The sequence below is a fragment of the Chelonoidis abingdonii genome, chromosome 2, assembly GCF_003597395.2.
Source record: "Chelonoidis abingdonii isolate Lonesome George chromosome 2, CheloAbing_2.0, whole genome shotgun sequence".
NCBI lineage: Eukaryota > Metazoa > Chordata > Testudines > Testudinidae > Chelonoidis > Chelonoidis abingdonii.
This window is the reverse complement of record NC_133770.1, coordinates 58899596-58919803: the sequence shown is the minus strand read 5'-3', so window position 1 is coordinate 58919803 and position 20208 is coordinate 58899596. Positions and strand designations below refer to the sequence as shown.

General features: G+C 41.3%; 1 protein-coding gene across 1 annotated transcript in view; it reads left to right on the top strand.

Annotated features, from left to right (window-relative positions):
- AGMO (alkylglycerol monooxygenase) overlaps nucleotides 1–20208 on the top strand; it is a 302821-nt gene that overhangs the window by 12239 nt on the left and 270374 nt on the right. Inside the window, exon 3 of the mRNA XM_032784099.2 lies at nucleotides 15998–16149. Coding sequence (XP_032639990.1) covers nucleotides 15998–16149 — 152 coding nt within the window. The remainder of the gene's footprint in view (nucleotides 1–15997; nucleotides 16150–20208) is intronic.

The window sequence follows — 20208 nt, the reverse complement described above, 5'->3', positions numbered from 1 at the left end:
GGGGTTGGATGGGGCAGGAGTCCTGGGAGAGGCAGCCACGACCCCTTCGTGGGGTGAGGACGTGGGAGCCGGGATTGGTGCCGCGGGGTCGGGGCCGGCGCTGCGGGGTCGGGACCAGCACCGGTGCCGCGGTGCTGAAGCTGGGAGTGTTCGGCTGGGACAGGACGGGGCTAGGGGCACTTGGCCAGGACCAGGAGCTGGGCCGGAGGTAGCCACAGGGCCGGAACCAGGGGCACTCGGCTGGGGGTGCCAGGCTGGAGGGAGCCACTAAGCCGGCCACACCTCCCGTCCCCCTGCTCCCAGCTTACCTGCCCGTTGCTTGTTTCAGGCTTCCCACAAACATCTGATTCACGGGAAGCAGGGGAGGGGGAGGAGAAAGGGGGCGGAGCATTCATGAGAGGAGAGAGAAGTGAGGAGGGGCCGGGGCAGAGTGCCTGAGCTTTTGTTAAATAAAGCCCTTATAGAACTGGTTGTCCTGGAGCAACCGGTTCTAAAAGGACTTCTAAATTTAACAGCCGGTTCCTGCGAACCAGTGCGAACAGACTCCAGCTCGCCACTGCTTGTAGACTGTGCTCAAGTCACTCTTCTCTTCTCTTTGATAAACTAAATAGATTGAGTCCTTCAATCTTTCTCTGTGTGGCTTATTTTCAATTCTTTAACCACTCTCAGGTCTTCTCTGAACCCTCTGATATTCCAACATCCTTGTGGTGTAGACACCAGACCTGTATACAGTGTTTCAGTAATACCACTAACATCAGTGTCAAGTACGGAGTTGATTTAACCTCTTCTCCTGCTTGATATTTCTCTGTTTATACATCCAAGGAGAGCATTAGTCCTTTTGGCCTCAGTATCTCACTGGGTAGTCACATTCAACTAACTGGGGAGAAGGATAGCTCAATGGTTTGAGCATTGGCTTATTCAACCCAGGGTTGTGAGTTCAGTCCTTGTGGGATCTGGGGCAAAATCAGTAGTTGATCTTGCTAGTGAAGGCAGGGGGCTGGACTCAATGATCTTTCAGGGTCCCTTCCAGTTCTATGAGATAGGTATATCTCCATATATTATCCACCATCACCCCAAGTCATTTCCTCCACTGTAGTTTCTCCATCCTGCCAGTATGGCCTACATTCTTTGTTCCTAGATCAGGGGTTCTCAAACTTCATTGCACTGTAACTCCCTTCTGACAACAAAAATTACTACATGCCCCCAGGAGAGGGGACCGAAGCCTCACTGCCCCGGGTAGGGGGGTCAAAACCTGAGCCCCACCCCATGTGTGGGTCGCAAAGCCAAAGTCAAAGGGCTTCAGTCCCAGGTGAGGGACCTGTAACCTGGCCCTGCTGCCCAGGGCTGAAGCTGAAGCCTGAGCCACACTTGGCCCCAGGCAATGGGGCTCAGACTTCAGCTTCAGGCCTGGGCCCCAGCAAATCTACCCCAGCTCTGGCAACTCCGTTAAAACAGGGTCACAACCCACAGTTTGAGAACTGCTGTCCTAGATGTTCAAGTTACATTTGGCTGTATGGAAGCACATGGGCCAAGTAATCCAGATCATTCTGCATCAGTGGCCTGTCCTCTTCATTATTTATAACTCCCCCTTTTTTATGTCATCTGCCAACTTAATTAGTATTGAATTTATGTTTTCTTCCCACATGTTGATAAAGATGTTAAATAGCATAGGGCCAAGAACTGATTTCTAGGTGATCCCACTAGAAACACAGCTGCTCAGTGAAGATTCCCTGTTGGCAGTTACATTCAGTTAGACAGTTTTTCATCCCTTCGATGTGTGCCATGCTGATGTCATATTGTTTTAATTTCTTAATCAAAATGCTGTGCAGTACCGAGTCAAATACTTTACAGAAGTCTAAATATATTTTATCAACACTATTAGCTTTATAAACCAGTTTTGTAGTTCAATAAAAAAAAAAACCTATCTGGTTAGTTTGACAAGATTTATAGCTATGGTTATGGATCAGGCCCCCAGAAAGTATGGACTACATATGGTGGTTTATTTCAGTTTTCAGGAGCAATAGCCTTAGAAGTTCCCATTTAAAGAATTAAGCAGATACACAGAAGATATCAGCTAGCTCTTTCCCAACGCTGCCTACACAAATAAGAGATGTGAACTGTCAACATCAGAAATATTCAAAAGAAGTTTGCTTAATTCATTGATAATTATTTGGTTATATCATATTACTATTTTTGAAGATATCCAACCTGCTTTGTGTATCAGTTTTTATATAAACAAGAAATTCTTTCAGTAATTAATGAGCAGTGAAAATGATTGTACAACTGAGAAACCTCAGTCAGATCTTATTTATCATTCTATATTTTCAGTTGGAATTAATGTTGTTTTCTAGAGATTCATACACACCAGAGATTTACCAAATCAGGTAACTGTCTTTCTGATCTGGAAAGGCCAGGGCAGATTATGACGAAGGTCAGGATGTATAAGGAAGTTAGCAGTTTTGGTCCTGTGTCTCATTTTTATTTTAAGAGTACTAAAATTCACCAGATTCATCCATCCCTTCAAAAATATTTATCAAGAAAAATTGCATTGTATGCATATAGCTCAATTTTGCAAGGTGCTGAGTGCTTTCCTTATAGTGGCACTCAACATTTTGCAAGATTTTGCTCTGTGAATGCTGTGCACGTATTATTTTGTAAGGATGGGAGAATTTGGTGAAGTGAATGATCACTGAGGACACTCAGCACTTTTCAGGATCTGGCCCTGGGTGCTGGCACTGAAATGAATGAGCATACTGGTACTAACCTTCTCATCCAGCTCACTACTATTTTAATACTGGGAACACTTTAGCTCTTTTCACAGTTGTCTTTTTGAGCAAGAACTGTGAAAGGCTTTTAGCTTTCTGAGAGTACATTCACAAAGCAGTTACAAATCATAGAATTTAAGTGTTAATTGCCAGTTTCTAATGACGAATGCTTGGCCTAACACTGTTTTTTATCAGTTAAAGGAGCTATGGACACTAGATAGACTAAACAGGACAGAACTGAAAAAGAGAACATTCTCTCCCCTCCCCATCTGCCTTTTGGTGGTGTAAAAGAATTGGGATTAAAAAAAAAGAGAGCACAAATTTGTTGCTGAGCTTTCTCCTTCAGTCAGTCCCTTTTCAGCAAGAAAAAAGTAGGGAAATCTCACAGAAACTGCTAAAACAATATTTCAGCAGAACCCACAGAGTCAGGGGAAATCCTAGTGCAAATCATTAACAGCTGAGGGTTAGATTAACACACCATTGATTGTATCCTCTCCCAGGGACTAATTTTCATTTTCTCAACTAGCTGAAATGGTTTGCCACTTCCTTAAAAAAATCTGTGGTTGAAACTAAAATGGTGTGTTTCAGCCTATTAATCCATTAGCTAGAATGAAGCTTCAGATGCGTCATCACAAAGAAGTTTTTGGATTATGGGGAAAATGAGAAGTCATGAAAATCAAATTCAGTCTCTGAGCGTAGTTTTCCATTCCACAATCTGGGTAACAGAAGTGTAGCAGACCTGAGGGAAAACAGTTTTTATTCTGTTTTGTACTTCATTGGTAGAGAAAATGAAAAACATACATTGTGGGTATTAGTATGCCATATACAGGCTATATATCTATATCTATATCTAGATAGATAAATATGAAATTTGTGTATAAGGGAAAAATCTTATCAAACATGGGAGTGCATCTTGCTTATAAGCTCCCCCAGACTGTGCCGCATGTAATAGAAATGCTTGTCGTGGATATACTACTTCCAAATAACCTGTACACTTTTTTTTAAAAAAACCACAATTGTTGCCTCATACTAAGTATGATATTGATGAAAAGTAGTTTTTTGTGGGTAAACTGGATGGACTTATTGAACTTGATTTCAGTGAGAATAGAAGATGCAAAATTTTGTCATTAACTTACAAGTTGTTGGGTAAAAAACATTTTGAGAACTTTTATTATAAATAATTATTTCCCCCAACAAACTGTTGCCAGGATGCCTGAAATGTTGCTGTTTTTTTTTAAAATATATTTTCCCAAGAGAAGTCTTATTCCAGATATAAATATCTACTGAACACGTATGTGTATTATTTCTTACTGGTCCATTTCTTCTGTTAAAGCAGCAGAATATAAATCAATTCAAAATGTGTTTGGGGGATAAGTTAGGTAGGTATCTTTTCAAACTAGTTGGAGAACTCTCCATTTGCTGTAAATGCATGCGCGCGCACACACACATTTTGGTGGTCATGTCTGCAATGGAATTTTCCATTCCAATGAGAAAGCTACGGTTTATCAGACTCTTTTTTTTAAACAGAGGAAATTAAATTTATTTGAAATATTGTTGACGTCCAGAAAAAAGAGGGAAAAATGCCTTCTGGATTTTTCATACCATTATGTGTTTCATAAGATTTTTGCACCTTATTTGTGGCAGTAATATCCATGGTGTAGTAGGGCTGTATTTCCTAAAGTTCTTCATATATCATAACCAATGCAATTAATTGAGTTTGTTTACCAAAATTGTGCACATTCCTTTTCTCATGTAAAATTTAAAACCTAGCAAGCATAATTTCCAGACTTTTACATGTCATTTGGGGTTTCTAGTCTAGTCTTTCAACAGTGGCGATTATTGTCATCTGAAAGTGTGAATAAGTGAAACTCCATGCCATAATAGTCAAAATGGAGTAGACAATTTGTGCCCCAAGAAGCTTCCGTTGATTTAGAGGCGGAGAGGGTATGTACACACATGTACACATGCAAAAGCATGTCCTGGTTTTAGAGGGTACCTTAAACAGAATTTGGTTTCTAAAACATTTGTAATTCCTAACTTATTGATCACTCCTACTAGAGGAAAATGTGCAATTGGCAGTTCCTTAATATCTTTGTTTCCATTTCTCTACTTACCAGCTTTACCCTGATTCCACACAAAAATTACATCTGTTTAACTAAAGATATATTTCTAAATTGATCTAGTTAAACTGATGTGTAGACAAGCTTAATTTGATTTAACTCTGGCTTTTACTGATCTAGTTTAAGTCAGCAAGGAGTCGACTTGAGCTAAATTGATACAAGCTAGAATTAAAAGGGCCTGCAGAAGTTTACATCAGTTTAACTAAATCAGTTTAGAAATACACCCTTAACTAAACCAGTGGAACATTTTGCAGAGACGATGTGTTAGAACATCAATCATTGGGAGTAACTGCATGGTTAGCCCAGTTCTGTACCCACTGAATTCGATCCCATTCTTTCCATTGACCATGGCAGTTGCTGGTTGGCGCTCGTGTTTGAGAGAAAGCCATTAGACTGGTTTGTTCACACACATGGGTGTGTAGGAACATAGATTGTGAGCTATATTTACTGAGATTTGAGATGGGTTTTTATTTGTTTAATAACCTTTACCGCTCAAAAATTCCAGCCCCTCCTCCCCAAATCCGGTTCCCAAACCAGGTTATATCACACTGAATTATATTACATGTTTTCTTGTTCTTCATTAAGATAAATTGGCTCAGTTTGTGTATTCTGCAAAGATGTAATGTAATATCTATATTTTGTACCAGTGTGTCGAGTACTTAATTGTGTAAGACATAATATATTCACTAGATAATGTGTTAAGCACAGTCAGTATTCCACTAGATGGAGTACAGGAGCAGCAGTTTTAAAAGAGGCCAGCCTAATTTGCTGAGTCAACATCCTGAAATTCTGGAAACTAGAAAAAATGATTCCTTAATTATTTCTAAAATCTAACAGTACAATTTTAAAATAATAGACTTCCAGAGCTGCATATAATAGTGTGAAAAAAGTGAACTGTGGCTTTTTAAGACTCAGGAGCCTGACCCAAGCTGTTGAGTTAGAAAATCCACATGAATATGTAAATATTTTTTCCTCATTTCACCATATGACATAAAATAATGATTCAATACAGTTACTTCTTTACATTTTTAAAGGGCTGTTACTCCTTCCTATGTTCTTGAAAAATTCACATGAATTTATTCTGGGCTGAATGGGACATGTCCATCCCTCATCCCAACTGGTATAAGTATATGATACTGACGAATGCCATGTGCCTGATTCTGGTCTCTCCTACAAAACACTGGAAGCCCATTGGGTTCAGTGGGAATCACTACTTATTTACAATAGTGAGAGATTAGAATCAGGCACCATGTTGAAAGAGATACTGAATGAACATTGCTATTTCTATAGCATCATATATGTATATGGAGCTCATATATAAATACAATTATTAAGACAATTCTCGGTAGGGGATTGTAGTCTAAGAACCCATCCTGCAAATCCTAAAGCCTTTTCTAAACATACAAGTTGTGCCAGTTACACCAGTATAGCTAAAGCAGTGCAACCTCCCTAGGCCTATGCGGTTTTGTCAACAAAAGTCAGCTTTCGTCGACAGAACAGTGGAGATTTACACACTGAAAAGCCCTTCCTGCCTATGTAACTTCCCTGCTAGGCTGACATAATAAAACATCTCGACAAGTGGCAATGTAGTTAAAGCAACATAGCATCAGTGTAGATACTGCACTTGGTTATGTCACCCTGTAGGGAGCCAGGGTGGCTTCCCTCCGAACCTGAGGGTAAAGAGCTGCTTTCTCAGAGTGGGCAGGGACAGGCCAAGCTTACTCCATGCCCCAGAAGGGGAGGGGTGGAACAGGAAGTACAAAGGGCGAGGGGGCAGCCCCAGGGAGGGAGGCAGACACAGACTGCTCCCTCCAGACCTTACTGCCATGCCAGAGGAGGCCCTGGACCAGCAGAAACCTGACCTGGAAGAAGGACTGGGGCTATCAGGACTGCCCGCCGCCAAGTACTCGGAGGAACTGAAGGACCTGATGCAGAGGGGGAGCTGGAGCTGCCAGCAGCTGAGTACCCGGACGAGCTGGAGGGAACGGAGGGACTCGCTCGAGCAGCCGGGTAGGAAGTAGCCCAGGGACAGACCTGCACAGTACGGTAAGTCTATTTGGTCAACGTGTTGCGGAAGGATCCCAGCTGACCCAGTGGTGGGACCCTCGCCCCGCCACTGTCAGGGCCCTTGCCGGCGCTCCCCTGCCTGAGGGGTGCATGACGGACTCTTGCCGGCGCTCCTTCCTCCACTAATTCCCCAGTGACAGAGGCCGGTGGGCCAACCGACACAGATCACATACCCTAATAGGCCTCCAGGAGGTGTCCCACGATGCCCATCTTGACCGCTCTGGTCAGCAGTTTGAACTCCACTGCCCGGAAGGTACACAGGTATGCACCCCTCCCCCATTTAAAGCCCCAGGAATTTTTGAAATTCCTCTTCCTGTTTGCTTGGTGTGCACAGTGCACACAGCATCTTCCCAACTGACCATGCCAGTTTTCTGCAGCCAACACTGCTCTCCCGCTTGGAATACACTGGAGCTATTGGATCTGCTGAGTCTGTGGGCAGAGGAGGCTGTGCAGTCACAGGTTCGTTCCAGTTATTGGAACTTTGATACCTGTAGTCTGATTACTAATGGATGAAGGAGAAGAGGCACGAAAGGGACATGCAGCAGTGCCGTGCAAAGATCAAGGAGCTGGGGCAGGCACACCAGCAAGCAAGGGAGACTGCACGCCATCCTCAGAGGTGACCCCACCTCCACTGCCAAGAGCCCCATGGATATTCTGGGGGGACTAGAGGCAGCGGCCGGTGGACTCAACCCCAATGATGAAGCCATGGATGAGGAAATGGAACTGGAAGACGACATGGGGCATGTGGCTGTATCATCCAATGGTGTGGCAAGTCAGGACTTCCTTTTCACTTCAGAGGGGTCTAATCAGTCCCCGCACTCTGGCTCTGGCACATAGGATACAGGAGAGGGGAGTCCGGAAAGTGCTCATTTTGCTTTGATACTGCATGGTGAGAAGAGATTGAGCTCTGATGTACTTTGTTATATGGTAGAGGAGGGATAATGGACAGAAAGTAACAACAGAGCCTGTCCATCTTTGCAGTGGGGCCACAGTTGAGAAGTTTGTTAATGTACACGGGGATATCCTGGGAATTCTCCATAGAGATCTCTAGGAAACTTTCCTGTGGGTACTCAGCAATCCTCTGCCGAAGGTTCTTTGGAAGAGCTGCCTTATTTCTCACCCCACCATAGGAAACTTTGCCATGCCACCTGGCAATTATTTCTGCAGGAATCAAAGTACCACACACGTGAGCAGCGTATGGAGCTGGTCTGGAGCCACACTCTTGCAGAAGATGCACCCTTGCATCCTGGGTTACCCTTAGGAGTGAAATACCGGGTTTGATTACCCTAGCCTGTGGAAAAGGGTACCAATATTCAGAATAGTCTCCCTAGCTGCTTGTAGTATCTGCCTTAGCAAACCACACTTTGTCCCTTCTTGCCCATTCCCCCTTGCCAATACTGCTGCCCAAAACTCATATTTGGGTCTCACGCCAATCTGTGTGCTAGTCAAGAGACAGTGAGAAAGAGGTGTGTGTAACTGTCTCTGTTGATTGTTTCATTGTCTTCTGTAGCTGTGCCCTTGAGGACCCACTCCTCCATATCAGTGGAGCGCCTTTGTCAGATAAGGTGGCGAACCAGGAGGAGTAAGCAGGATATGTTTTGTGAAGTGCTGCGGTCAACTGATACAGCACATACTGAGACAAGAGAGTGGAGGGAGACAGTTGATGAAAGACTGAGGCTGGCTGTCCTGAAAAGGACACAGTGGCAGGAGTGGATGATAAAGCTCCTGGAGAGCCAGACAGAGACGATGAAGTCCCTTATTACTGCAATCTTAACATATCTGTGCACAACTCTCCTTGCAGCTACTACAGAACTCCGCACCATGCCTTCCCCAAACTCCCTCATTGCATTCCTCATGTGTTCCCGGTACCTCTCATTATCCATGCACTCCACGGCTATGGACTGGTTTCCCAATGAAAGCTGGAGTACACACAGCTGTGAGAGCTCTAATCATGAGACTGTTCGTCATTGTCACATCCCCAGTTTGACCAAAAATTTGTGTTTTGTCCTGTTATTAAAAACTTAAGTCTTTGAAATAAAATGAATCTTTATTTGTGACATACACACATCAGTCATTGCTAACATTGAAACACGGTGGCTAGAGGTAGGGATACTTACGTAGTATAGCTAACGTTCAGAAAGCAAGCACTATGGGGTAATTCAAGATGGCAAGTAAACATTGCCTGGCCGAATGCATCACATAAAGACACATTACTGAGAATCATTGTCAAAATACTCCTTCAAAACCTCTCTGATTCAAATAGTCTTCCGCTGCACCCTTCTAATTCCCCTTGTATCTGGCTGCTCAAAATCAACAGCCAAGCTATCAGCCTCAGTGGTCCACCCCAGGGAAATATTTCCCCCTTTGCTTCGCAAATATTATGCAGAGCACAGCAGGTCGCAGTGACCATTGGCATATTTTCCTTATTGAGGGCCAACCAGCCACCTTTTAATCAACCAATTCAGTGGTCATTCGGCATGTGCTGAGCCTGTTGTTGAAGTGCTCTTTGCTGTTGTCAAGGTTCGCAGTGTAAGACTTCATGAGCCACAGGAGCCATAGGTAGGCAGGGTCTCCCAGGATCACTATGGCATTTCCACATCCCCCACTGGAATCTTCTGTTCCAGAAAGAAAATTCCAGTGTACAGCTTTCTATATAGACCAGTATTCTGAAAGGTGCATGTATCATGCCCGTTCCCTAACCACCCCATACTGATGTCAGTGAAAGACCATGTGCTTGCAAGACCATGAAGAACTAAGTCTTTCTTATGATATACTTCATGAAAAGATAGTCGGGGGCCGAAATTGGGATATGCATTCCATCTGTTGCCCCTCCTTAGTTAGGGAATCCTATTGCCTCAAAGCCAATGATTATGTCCTGCACATTACCCAGAGTCACATTCCTTCATAGCAGAAGGCGATTAATGGCCCTGCATACTTGCATCACCACAACCCCCTGGTGGCCTTCCCAACTCCAAACTGATTTGTGACTGACCGGTAGCAGTCTGGAGTTGCCAGCTTCCACACATCGATCGCTACTCACTTTTCCGCTGTGAAGGTAGCTTTTGTTGTGGTGTCCTTGTGCCGTAGGGCAGGGGTAAGCTCCGCACACAGTTCCAGGAAGGTGAATTTGTGCATCCAAAAGTTCTGCGGCCACTACTCGTCGTCCCATATGTGCATCATAATGTGATCCCACCACTCAGTGCTCGTTTCCCAAGCCCAGTACTGACAGTCCACCATGTGCAGCTGCTCTGTGAATGCCAGCAGTAATCTTGAATTATTTGTTTCCATGGCAGACAGCAGGCATCACCGATTCACTCTCTGTTTCACAGCTCATGGAATACTGCAGGACCAGCCATGTTGTGTTCATAACACTCATTACCAGGTTGGTGAGCAGCTCAGGATCCATGCTGTCAGGCAGAGGTGGTAGGTGCACACTTTGCAAGAGCATGAAATGTAGTAGGAAGCCGAGGGAATGACGAGACAGAAAGAACTGCATCATGGGATGGTGATCTGTTCCCAGAGCTCCCAGCGACAGAGGTTGACAGAGGTGGGTGAGTTGCACAGTGGGATAGCCACACATGATGAAATGCTCTCTGTCAATGCAAGAGCAATGGTTGTGGACACAGTCTGCTGACACAAGGAGTGTTGCATGGACATGCAAAACTGATGTTATTAAAGCGACTTAATGATTGTCAACATAACTTAAGTTGACTTAATTCTGTAGTATAGACATGGTCCTATTGTGGGCACAGAAATATTGGTAAAAATAAGCTTATACTGGTAGAGCTTACTCAGTACAGGAAGGGGAGTAAGCTATACTAGTATAAGTGTGTGTGTATAATTGTAGTATAATTGTGTCTACATTAGGGCTGTACTAGCATAATTGAATTGGTAAAGAGTGAGACGCAGTAATACCAGTACAAAGACTGTGTGTAGACTTATGTCAGTAAGCTTTGCTCACATGAATAACAACACTGAAGTCAGTGGGACTATTTGTGAGGATAAAAATGATTTGCATGAATAAGGTTTTTAAGAGTTAGGTATTAAGTTATACATGGGATAGCAAGAGATGACAGATGTGTGGAAAGAATGAATTTTATAAGAGATCATGAGAGCCTTTTATTTCTTATTCCCCCAAAGTTTATATCCTATTGGTTTTTATTCCCTCTTTCTCTAAAATTAATTAAATTAACAGTTTGAGAGAGTGAAGTCTGACAGGCATAGGTGTGGTGGAATGGAGGTCAGTGCTGGAAGAAAACAAAATATAAAATAAAAGATCTGTGTGAGTACTCAGACTTGCCACATATTTTACTTTGTTTCACTTTGTAATAACATTTTTTCCCTTTGAGGAGAATTGGGCATTTGGATTATTTAGGCTAAAATTCCAGGGAATAAAATCATATTGGAGAAGAGGCTTTGGTTCAGATTCAGGATCTAGTGGGAATATTTTTTTGAAAATGTAGGGTGCTATTTCCTATATTCAAGGGCTTTCCAGAGTCTGATGATGATTTCCCAGCTGTATTGTTTTGGTGAATTGTTTTTAGCCTTGGGTTATTTCATGACTGGTTTTCGCATATTAAGAATGGGAGAGAATCATATTAATCTTGCTGATAGAAAACAGGGAGTAGAACTCCTACAACTCCCTCTGCTCTTCCCTCCACCTTGCGAAAAGTTTGGCTTTGTGCTAAAGTGTGAAAAAAGCCTTGACTGTAGTATGTCAGGCATATTTCAGCTCGATTTGTTTCAACCCTAATAAGCCAGTTGACAGAGTAATAAATTGGGTGTCTGTTCAAGCCCTGGCACCTGTACAGGAAATAAAAGGGGATTTCAGTTGCAGGCGGGTTCACTTTGTTTTGCAAATGGAAGTTTTCACAAGGCTTCTCTCCCTCTCTCTCCCTTTTAGTGAAGTCATATTATTAAAATGTTTATTCCAATTTGAACTGGAGCCAGTTTTTCATCTGGAAAAGAAAGCTCCATAGTGTCTTTTGAAATGTAAAGCCCTAACCTTTCCACTCCAAAACAAAGGCTTAGTGGGCTTTTAATTATTCATGCATCCTGATGCATAATAGGTCTCTGAGTAATTGCAGTTTATTTAAAAGAAATTGTCTTTGTCCTGCATTTTGAAATTCTGCAATGCTGTGGCTTTGTTTCTTCCTGTAATTGAGTTGCATGATTGATCTTCACAACAGAAGCACAGGAATCCTAACAAAGCCCCACAATATTAATACAGCTGCGTGATTGATTTCAAAATTGCTTGTTTCATGATACAATAAACTAGTAGTTATTGAGGGATATCTTGCAAGATAAGAGATGACCATGCTAGTTAAACAATACTGATAAGTCCTCCTTCCCTGGAATAATGTACAGTTTTTTTTACCTTCATTTCTAGTGGTTCTCAAACTGGGGATTGGGACCTCCCTTTTAATGGAGTTGCCTGGGCTGACATTAGATTTGCTGGAACCTGGGGCTGAAGTCTGAGTCCCACTGTCCTGGGGTTGAAGGGTGGCGGGGCTCCAGTTTCAGCTCGTCTCCTCCAGGATCACGTAGTAATTGTTGTTGTCAGAAGGGGGTTGTGGTGCAATGATGTTTGAGAACCACTGACTTAAAAAAAACAGACCAAATAGTTAGGAAAAGTTCATGAAAGGGAAAGGAAAATGGAACAGGGGAACTGGAGAATGCATAGGTAATTTAGTAATTGAGTAAGCCTTGAGAAGATATTCACAATAAATTTATTTATAATGCTAATGGAACTTATGGCCAGTGTGTGTTGTTTTACCTTCTGTGCCCATTGCTGAGAGGCTATGGATCTGTTTCAAGTCAGCTTGAGAGCCTTGTTTTTTAGTTCAAGCTATAAAGTCTCTGAAGGTCTCGTGTTCAATACCTACCACCAACCAAGATGCTAGCTGTTCCTCTGGATTTTCCTAGATTGTTCCCTTGATATCTGCACTGGGAAGGGGATATCTGTGCATGGATTTCCCTCTTCGGCTCAGATGATATGCTGCTTCTACTCTCCATACACACCCTGCTGCTTCAGGCCCCACACAGGTTGTTCCACCTGGCCCATGATAAGGGAAGGGTGGCAGAGGGTACACATTATCCCCTCCCCTGGTCCTATGGTGCTTGCTTGACCTTCTTGAAAGGAGCCATCTGACTGTCTTTCCCTGAGTAATGCAGGGATATCATTATGAGGGGATCTGCATATCTGCATTGTGACTTCATTCCCCAGAATTTTCTCCCATGTTGCTTTTGTTATCTAGCCCAGTGGGGACACAGTGGTTTAGAGTGGACACCAGTATTAAAACAAGTAGCAGTAGCTTAAAGTAAAGGACAAATGGAATTTAAAATAAAACAACAACAACAAAACCTCTCTGATGATTCGGGTAATTGGATAACAGTTTGTTTATAATGGTAAATTAAGCAGAGGTGCTCAAAATGAGAATAGATAAATCTATGGAATATACAGATTAGGAAAGACACTCTCTCTCTCTCTCTCTCTCAGAGTTTCATGCTGCCTGATGCAGAAGGCTAGACAAGATGACCCAAAATGCCTGGCCTTCAGTTCCAACTGTGTTTATGATTAAAAACTGTAGTATAACTAAGGGAACTAAACTGTCTTCAGTGATTTTAAGAAGTGAACTTAGGCTTCAGAAAAAAGGGAATTAAATCTTAAAAACTCTGAGCGAGCTTTGGAAGTTGTAACTGAATGCTAGGTCTGGACTTTTCTTTTATCACACTGTAAAAGAACAAATCAAAAATATTTAGCTAAGCAATTTCTGATTCTTCTGAATTATATACTGATATGATAGATTACTCTTCATTAATTATGGTAATCAAGTAGTGTCATGTGCTATAGATTTGTGGTTTGAGCATAAAGGAAAAATAAGCAGATTCTGACTTGTGCTGAGAGTTGTATATTAAAAAAATGTGTTGCAAGGTTAGCTTGAGTTTTTACACCTTGGCCTCAGCTCATGGAACAAAAGGACTCAAGGGGAAATGCTGAAAGTTGATCAAAAATGGAGGAAATGTATCAGTTCACATATCTTTGGATGTACTGCAGAAGCATTATATGTTAATAAAAGCCAAAGAATCAAGTGAGAAAACAGTATGTAATAACTGATACTGAATGTTGCAAGAGGTGTTTTAAATTTCCTGGTCATTTAAAAGATGTTAAGAAATACCTTTTGTGTGTGTGTGTTTGAATAGCATCAGTTCCCTTCTGACCTGTTGTGGAGGTAATTAAAGTTTATACTAAAGCTTGCATATGCCTCATGAGGTGAATTCCAAAAATCTGGTTGAGACATAAAATCATCTTTAGAAATATTTGTTACATGGCTCTTATGAAAGTTAAACACATTCCAGGTGCATTTGTTGCTACTTCTGGGCACAGCTAAAATGTTTTGAAAAGTGGCAGGTACACCTGCCATTGCTGCTTCCAGTGAAATTCTCAGTCTACCAGCTGCCAAAGTGAGGGTGAACAGACTTTTTGAAGTGAGAAAACAGGGCACTTGTTGCAGGGATAGAGGTGAAGTGCAGGTGTGTTTTGGCAGCTGATGGTTATAATTAGGCTCTACCAAATTCATGGTCCATTTTGATCAATTTCACAGTCATAGGATTTTAAAAGTAATAAATTTCATGATTTCAGCTATTGAAATCTGAACACGGTGTTGTAATTGTAGGGGTCCGGACCCATAAAGGAGTTGTGGGCAGGTCGCAAGGTTATTGTGGGGGAGTTGCAGTACTGCTACCCTTTCTTCTGTGCTGCTGTTGACCATGGCACTAAAGGTTTTCCCAGTTATAAAGCCTGAGAACTGAGGGAGGAAAAATGAACTATGTGTTAGGCAGGGGAGATTCCAGGAGGGACCTAGGTCCAAGACAGCTGTTGCTTCGTGACAGAGTAATAGTGCTTTTACTGAGATTTCTGCAAGAGGGAGTTGCCTATGTGACCCCACCTCTGTTCAAGGAAACAGAAAATGTGTAGATTTTGTAAATTAATTACACCAAAAATACACTGGTTTTGCATCACTGATTTCTTCTCCAGCTAAGAAACTGACCTATAAGTTCCAAAAGTCTGGTACCACTCAGCAAAGGTGTAACAATATATTCACAAGTCCTGATTGCTTTGAACAAAAATGAGAAAGACAGCAGCAAAGTTTCACAGAGACAGTTTCAGCTACAACACACAGTCTTGGGCCCTTTTAGCCACTAGTTTCTTTTCCTGTAACCTTGTGTCTGACTCCCAATACCTGAACCATGGCCTAGAAACCCCTGAGCCCAAAACTGTGCTTTCTTCAACCACACCAACTCTTTTGTACTCAGAACTGAGCAAAGATTAGGCCAGGAATGTCAGGGAGTTAGGCCATTGTCCAGCAACACAAAAGAACTCTTCAGCCAATTTTTGTCACATTTTTCCTGTTCCCTCACTTTCTCCTTTGCACTTTCCCCTCCTTTCTCTCTATTCCTAACCTTCAGTCCTGCAATATTTCTCCTTCCATCAGTCTTTCTAGCATTTCCCCTCCTACTCTCTTATTGCCACACACATTCTTTCTTATTCATCCTCAGTCCTTCATCTGGCTATATTAAATGCATAATGAAAATATTCGGTATGTTCAGATTTGCCATGGTATTATTCAAATAATAATTAGTAGCATCCTAAAAGTATTTCTAACTTGTAGATTAAAAATGAGTTTCTCCCAGTCACATGAATACCTTGACATCTCTGTGTGCAATAAATGAGGTAAAAGAAACTGTCTAAAAGGCTTTAGATAATTTGAAGCCAAGAAGGGACTGAAGACCTCAGGCTGCAATGGAAAAAAGGTTAAACAGGATGGGACTGTACTATTTTTTTCAGCCTTGGCTCACAGTCCTTAGTTAATAGTGGCATTGGAGTCAATGGTAATATTACCAGAATAGGGCTGCAGGATTGACCAAGTGGCTTTATATATTAGAAAAAAAAGCTGCAGACTGAAAAGTACAAATATGCAATACAACAAATCTATTACCTAATTCAAAAGGTTCTTGAGAAAACTGTTTTGTTGAATATTTCAGTGTTGTGTCCAGAAGCCTGGAGTTGACTACCTACATCTATGTGTGGGATAACTACAGACTCTTTGAACTGCTGTGGGACTCACCATGGACATGGTATTTGACATTCCTAGGAGTAGACTTTGGATACTACTGGTTCCATCGCATGGCCCATGGTAGGACTTGAACAGATTTTACATTTTATTTGCTTGTATACATATTCCATTTAAGTATTCTCAGGGGTCCACTAAGATTCACTTGAACTTTAAGTGGGGAAAACTGATTTTATAGTTTGTTTTTTTATAATATAGATGTGAATGTAATAAAATGTAAGACCTAGAATTTTAAAAATATTGCTCCTATGCTCATAGAATACCACAGAAGGAAAAGTTTGGGAGGAAATATAGGTGGGACATGAATCCTACATGTATTGCTCTAATTTGTGCTTCCGGGATTACTTTAATATTCTGAATAGAGTGTTCAGACTATAAAATTGACTATAAAAGTGTATCAGCATACTTCATTATACTTTTTTATTACAGTAATTCCCACATCAGGGCCAGATTCCTTGTGATAATCACTGTACAGTAAATCAGAGCCTTTTCTTATATTTTCAAAAGACACATACACACTTGCAGAAGGGGTGGGGGAATGAGAAGTAACATGTAAACAAAGTACTGGTAGACACACAGCTTGTTAGTTTAATCTTTTAAAAATATATTCAGTTTGTACCTAGTTTTTAGGAAAGAGCAAAGGTTAAAATATTTTATGCCCATTTTTAAAAAATATTTTGTTTATATTAAACTCTTAAATGTATAGTTATTTTAATTTAAGCCTTGCCTACTTCTATTTTTTTTAAATTTATACTTAATCTGAGATGCCCTCTCTCTTATAAAAGAGAAGATAAGGTTTAAAAAGGATAAAGCTGTTTTTTACTCTTATGATGGGGACCATATAAATACTTAAGAAAATTGGATAGGAAGGTATTTCTGTACATATATTTTATGGAAATGTAGTACATCTGGGCATATCTATCTATCCAGCTATCTACTTATATGACTCCAATAACCACAGTATTTTTGTCCTGACCTTTTCTGTTTCTACATTTGAAAATATTTTATAGAAATCCTAACATATGGTCTGATCCAAATCCCACTGAAGTCAAAGGAGAAGCAGTTTATTGTCTAAAGGACTTTGAACTGTGCTCTGTAAGGCACAGTCCCCTCAGTACATAAAAACATTGATGCATCTGGCATTCGTTTTCTAGAATGCAGGGAAAGCACACTGGTGCAAATAGATCAGTGGAAAATATGGAAGCAGGTAGGAAATTAGTTTGGGTGGCTGAACTGAGTGAGAGTGAAGAATAGTCTCCAATCAGGATGGAGAACATGCTAATGGCGTGGGGGAATGGGATCCAATCAGGATTAGCACAATGCTGGGTGGGTGCTTAATTAGGAAGGGAAGAAGATAATCAGACAACAATGATATGGGGAGGAACTCAGGAGTTCATTGGGGAGAGAAGTAAGTGAGGAAGTGGATGGGAGTTGGAACAATGCTAGGGGAAGGAAGAATTTGCTTCTTAGTGAGTAGCTGAGTTTGTTATGTGGGAAACTGGGAATATGCGTCACAAAAAATGACATCAACAGTAGTTGGAGCATTAGCTCATAGTGCTGAAGACTGGAAAAACTCAAAGGACACTCCCATTTCTTTTTAAATAAATTTTTTATTTAGTGAAAAGTATTACTAGAAAAATCATATGAATGGATCTGAATTTCCCCCCACTGAAGTTGGTAGCAAAATGCCCATTGACAGAAAAGAGGAAAGGATCAGCCCCTAAATCTCTAAACAAATTTCATTAATTTCTTTTTGAGCCTGGCTCTGAAGGTCATTCAGCTTCTGTTTATGCAGAGAGGGAGAAAGGTTTTGTGTTAATATCTGCTTATGATTCCACACTTGTTGGATTTGTCTGTATAGCTCCACAGTTCAGACTATCAGGGATCACAGAGCGCACTACATGTTACACTGCAACTCTCCCATGTGGGCACTGTGGGCACAAACTAAGAGATACATAATTCACATGAACATAGTCCAGCTTGAAAGAAGACTACATTAATGTGAACTAAGTACCTTTTTAGTTCGCACCAGCAACATGTGCATGGGGGAGTTACACCACAGCACACTATTGCGCGCTGCAGTTCAGACCCCCATAATCCAAACTGCAGGGCCATGTAGATGTAGCTACAAAATGGATCACACTTGTAATTAAAATGTAAAAATCCAGTTCATACATAATAGTCCATAAATGTAGTTCAGAAAGTTGTTCTGTTGCAAAACACCGGTCTAGTCCAAAGCATGTTGGTGTCATAGAACCATGCTATATAAGTAAGTTCATTGTCCTTGAAGGTACTGTAAACTTGCTCAATATCAGCTCTGTGCTACAAATCACATAACGGACACCACATTCTTATAGAAACCCACTTTACATATAGACAATGGGTTAAACAACATTGCTCTACTGTCAAAGAGTGTTTGAAAAAACTCAATATCATAATGGGAAGATTGCTAAACAATGTATTACTTCAGAACTGGCTAAGCAAAATCTAATGAAAGAGGCACTTTTTAAAAAAGAAAGAAACCCTTCTGGAAAAACAGTCACCACCTTGATATATTTGGGCACTGAAATGTGATTGTGAGTTCAAAAGCTCTTATTGCTTGTAATAGAACTGTAGCCAGAGACCCCGTAGAATTCAGGAATGGGCCCTAAAATGGTGATAACAGTTTTCGGAACTGTATTCCCAAGTAAAGGCAAAGTGTATGAATTTTAAAAGATATGAATGATGGCACTAAAGGACTATGAGTTGCCTACATTTTAAAGTTGTTTCATTATTGATGTTTAAGATAAGACAGTTGCGCCTAGAATTAAGATTTAAATTCATTCTGTTAGGATTCATACTATTTGGGCAAAGAATCCAAACAATGAGAAATTCAGATATTTCTCTTGTAAAAAAAAACAACAACCCAGCCTTTGAAATAAAATCAAGCTTTGACTTAGTGTTTCAGAAGCTGTTTTCCTCTTTCCTATGTGTGTGTAATAGCCATTATCACAAACTGAATTTACAAGTGTACTGCAAGGATAGGATGCATTTCTTTGATGTGATCTTACTTTTCAAAGGATGATGTTACTCTAAGTGTGCTTATGTGTATGTGTTTCATTGTTTGCAGTACTCGCCAAGGAGCTTGAAAATAATCTTTTTACTACTTAATTGACCTTTTCTGGGGCCTGATTCAAAGCCCACTGAAGTCAATGGGAATAATTTCCTAACTGTGGATTTTTTCTTCTTTTGTTTTTTATGGATTTATGAATCAATTTGACCTGTTTTGTGCAATAACCTCACTGATTATGGCCTAGAAATCAAGTTTGCTAGGTTTTCTGCTTCAGTTTTCAGGGAAGGATAGATGTGGGATTGTATTACTAGATATTTTTAATCCAAGTACAATCCCTACCAAATTATACACTTTTGTGGTAGTTCAAATATAGATCTGATTTACTAGTCTGATTTACTAATATGCTGGATGATCTCAAAGCCTGGAACAGGCTTAACCTTAAAGTTTCTTTCAAACTTAAATTGTAAATTGACCTTTGGTAGCTTTCTGCTTTTGATTTTGCTTTTCCAGGTAAAGGACCCAGGGCCAGATTGTCCCCTCTGTATGAAAAGGGGTCGGGGGAGTGTTATGTGAGAAATCCTATGCAGGGATTCCCCAAAATTGTCTGGTCATAAAGCGGTGGAGTTTTGCCCTTCTACCTCTTCAGAAAAGGCCATCAGGCCTGCCTCACACTTGGAGGTTTCATCAAAGATCTATGGGAGAGCCAGAGACACCAAAAACCTTTGGTTTTCAGAGGGCCTGCTGCTTCTGCTCTCTGAGGGATAAAGCTCTCTGGCAGTATGTCTCCATAGAACATTGTACTAACAGAGACTTTATACTGGCTGTGGAGCACCTCAAGAATCCGAAGAGGATTGTGGTTACATGGAAAAGGTAGTATAGCAGCTGCAGTATTAACTTTTCTGGCTTAGTTCCATAGGGCTGGAGAAAGAATGATGTGCATTCCCTGTGGCCCTGGGTTGTCTGTTTAGCCCACAATTTTCACCCACTCCTCCAGCAAGGATGTTAGATCACGTGGAGAGGACTTGACTGGAGTGGGCGAAGGAACAGTGCTGTTGCAGCCTTCTTTGAAA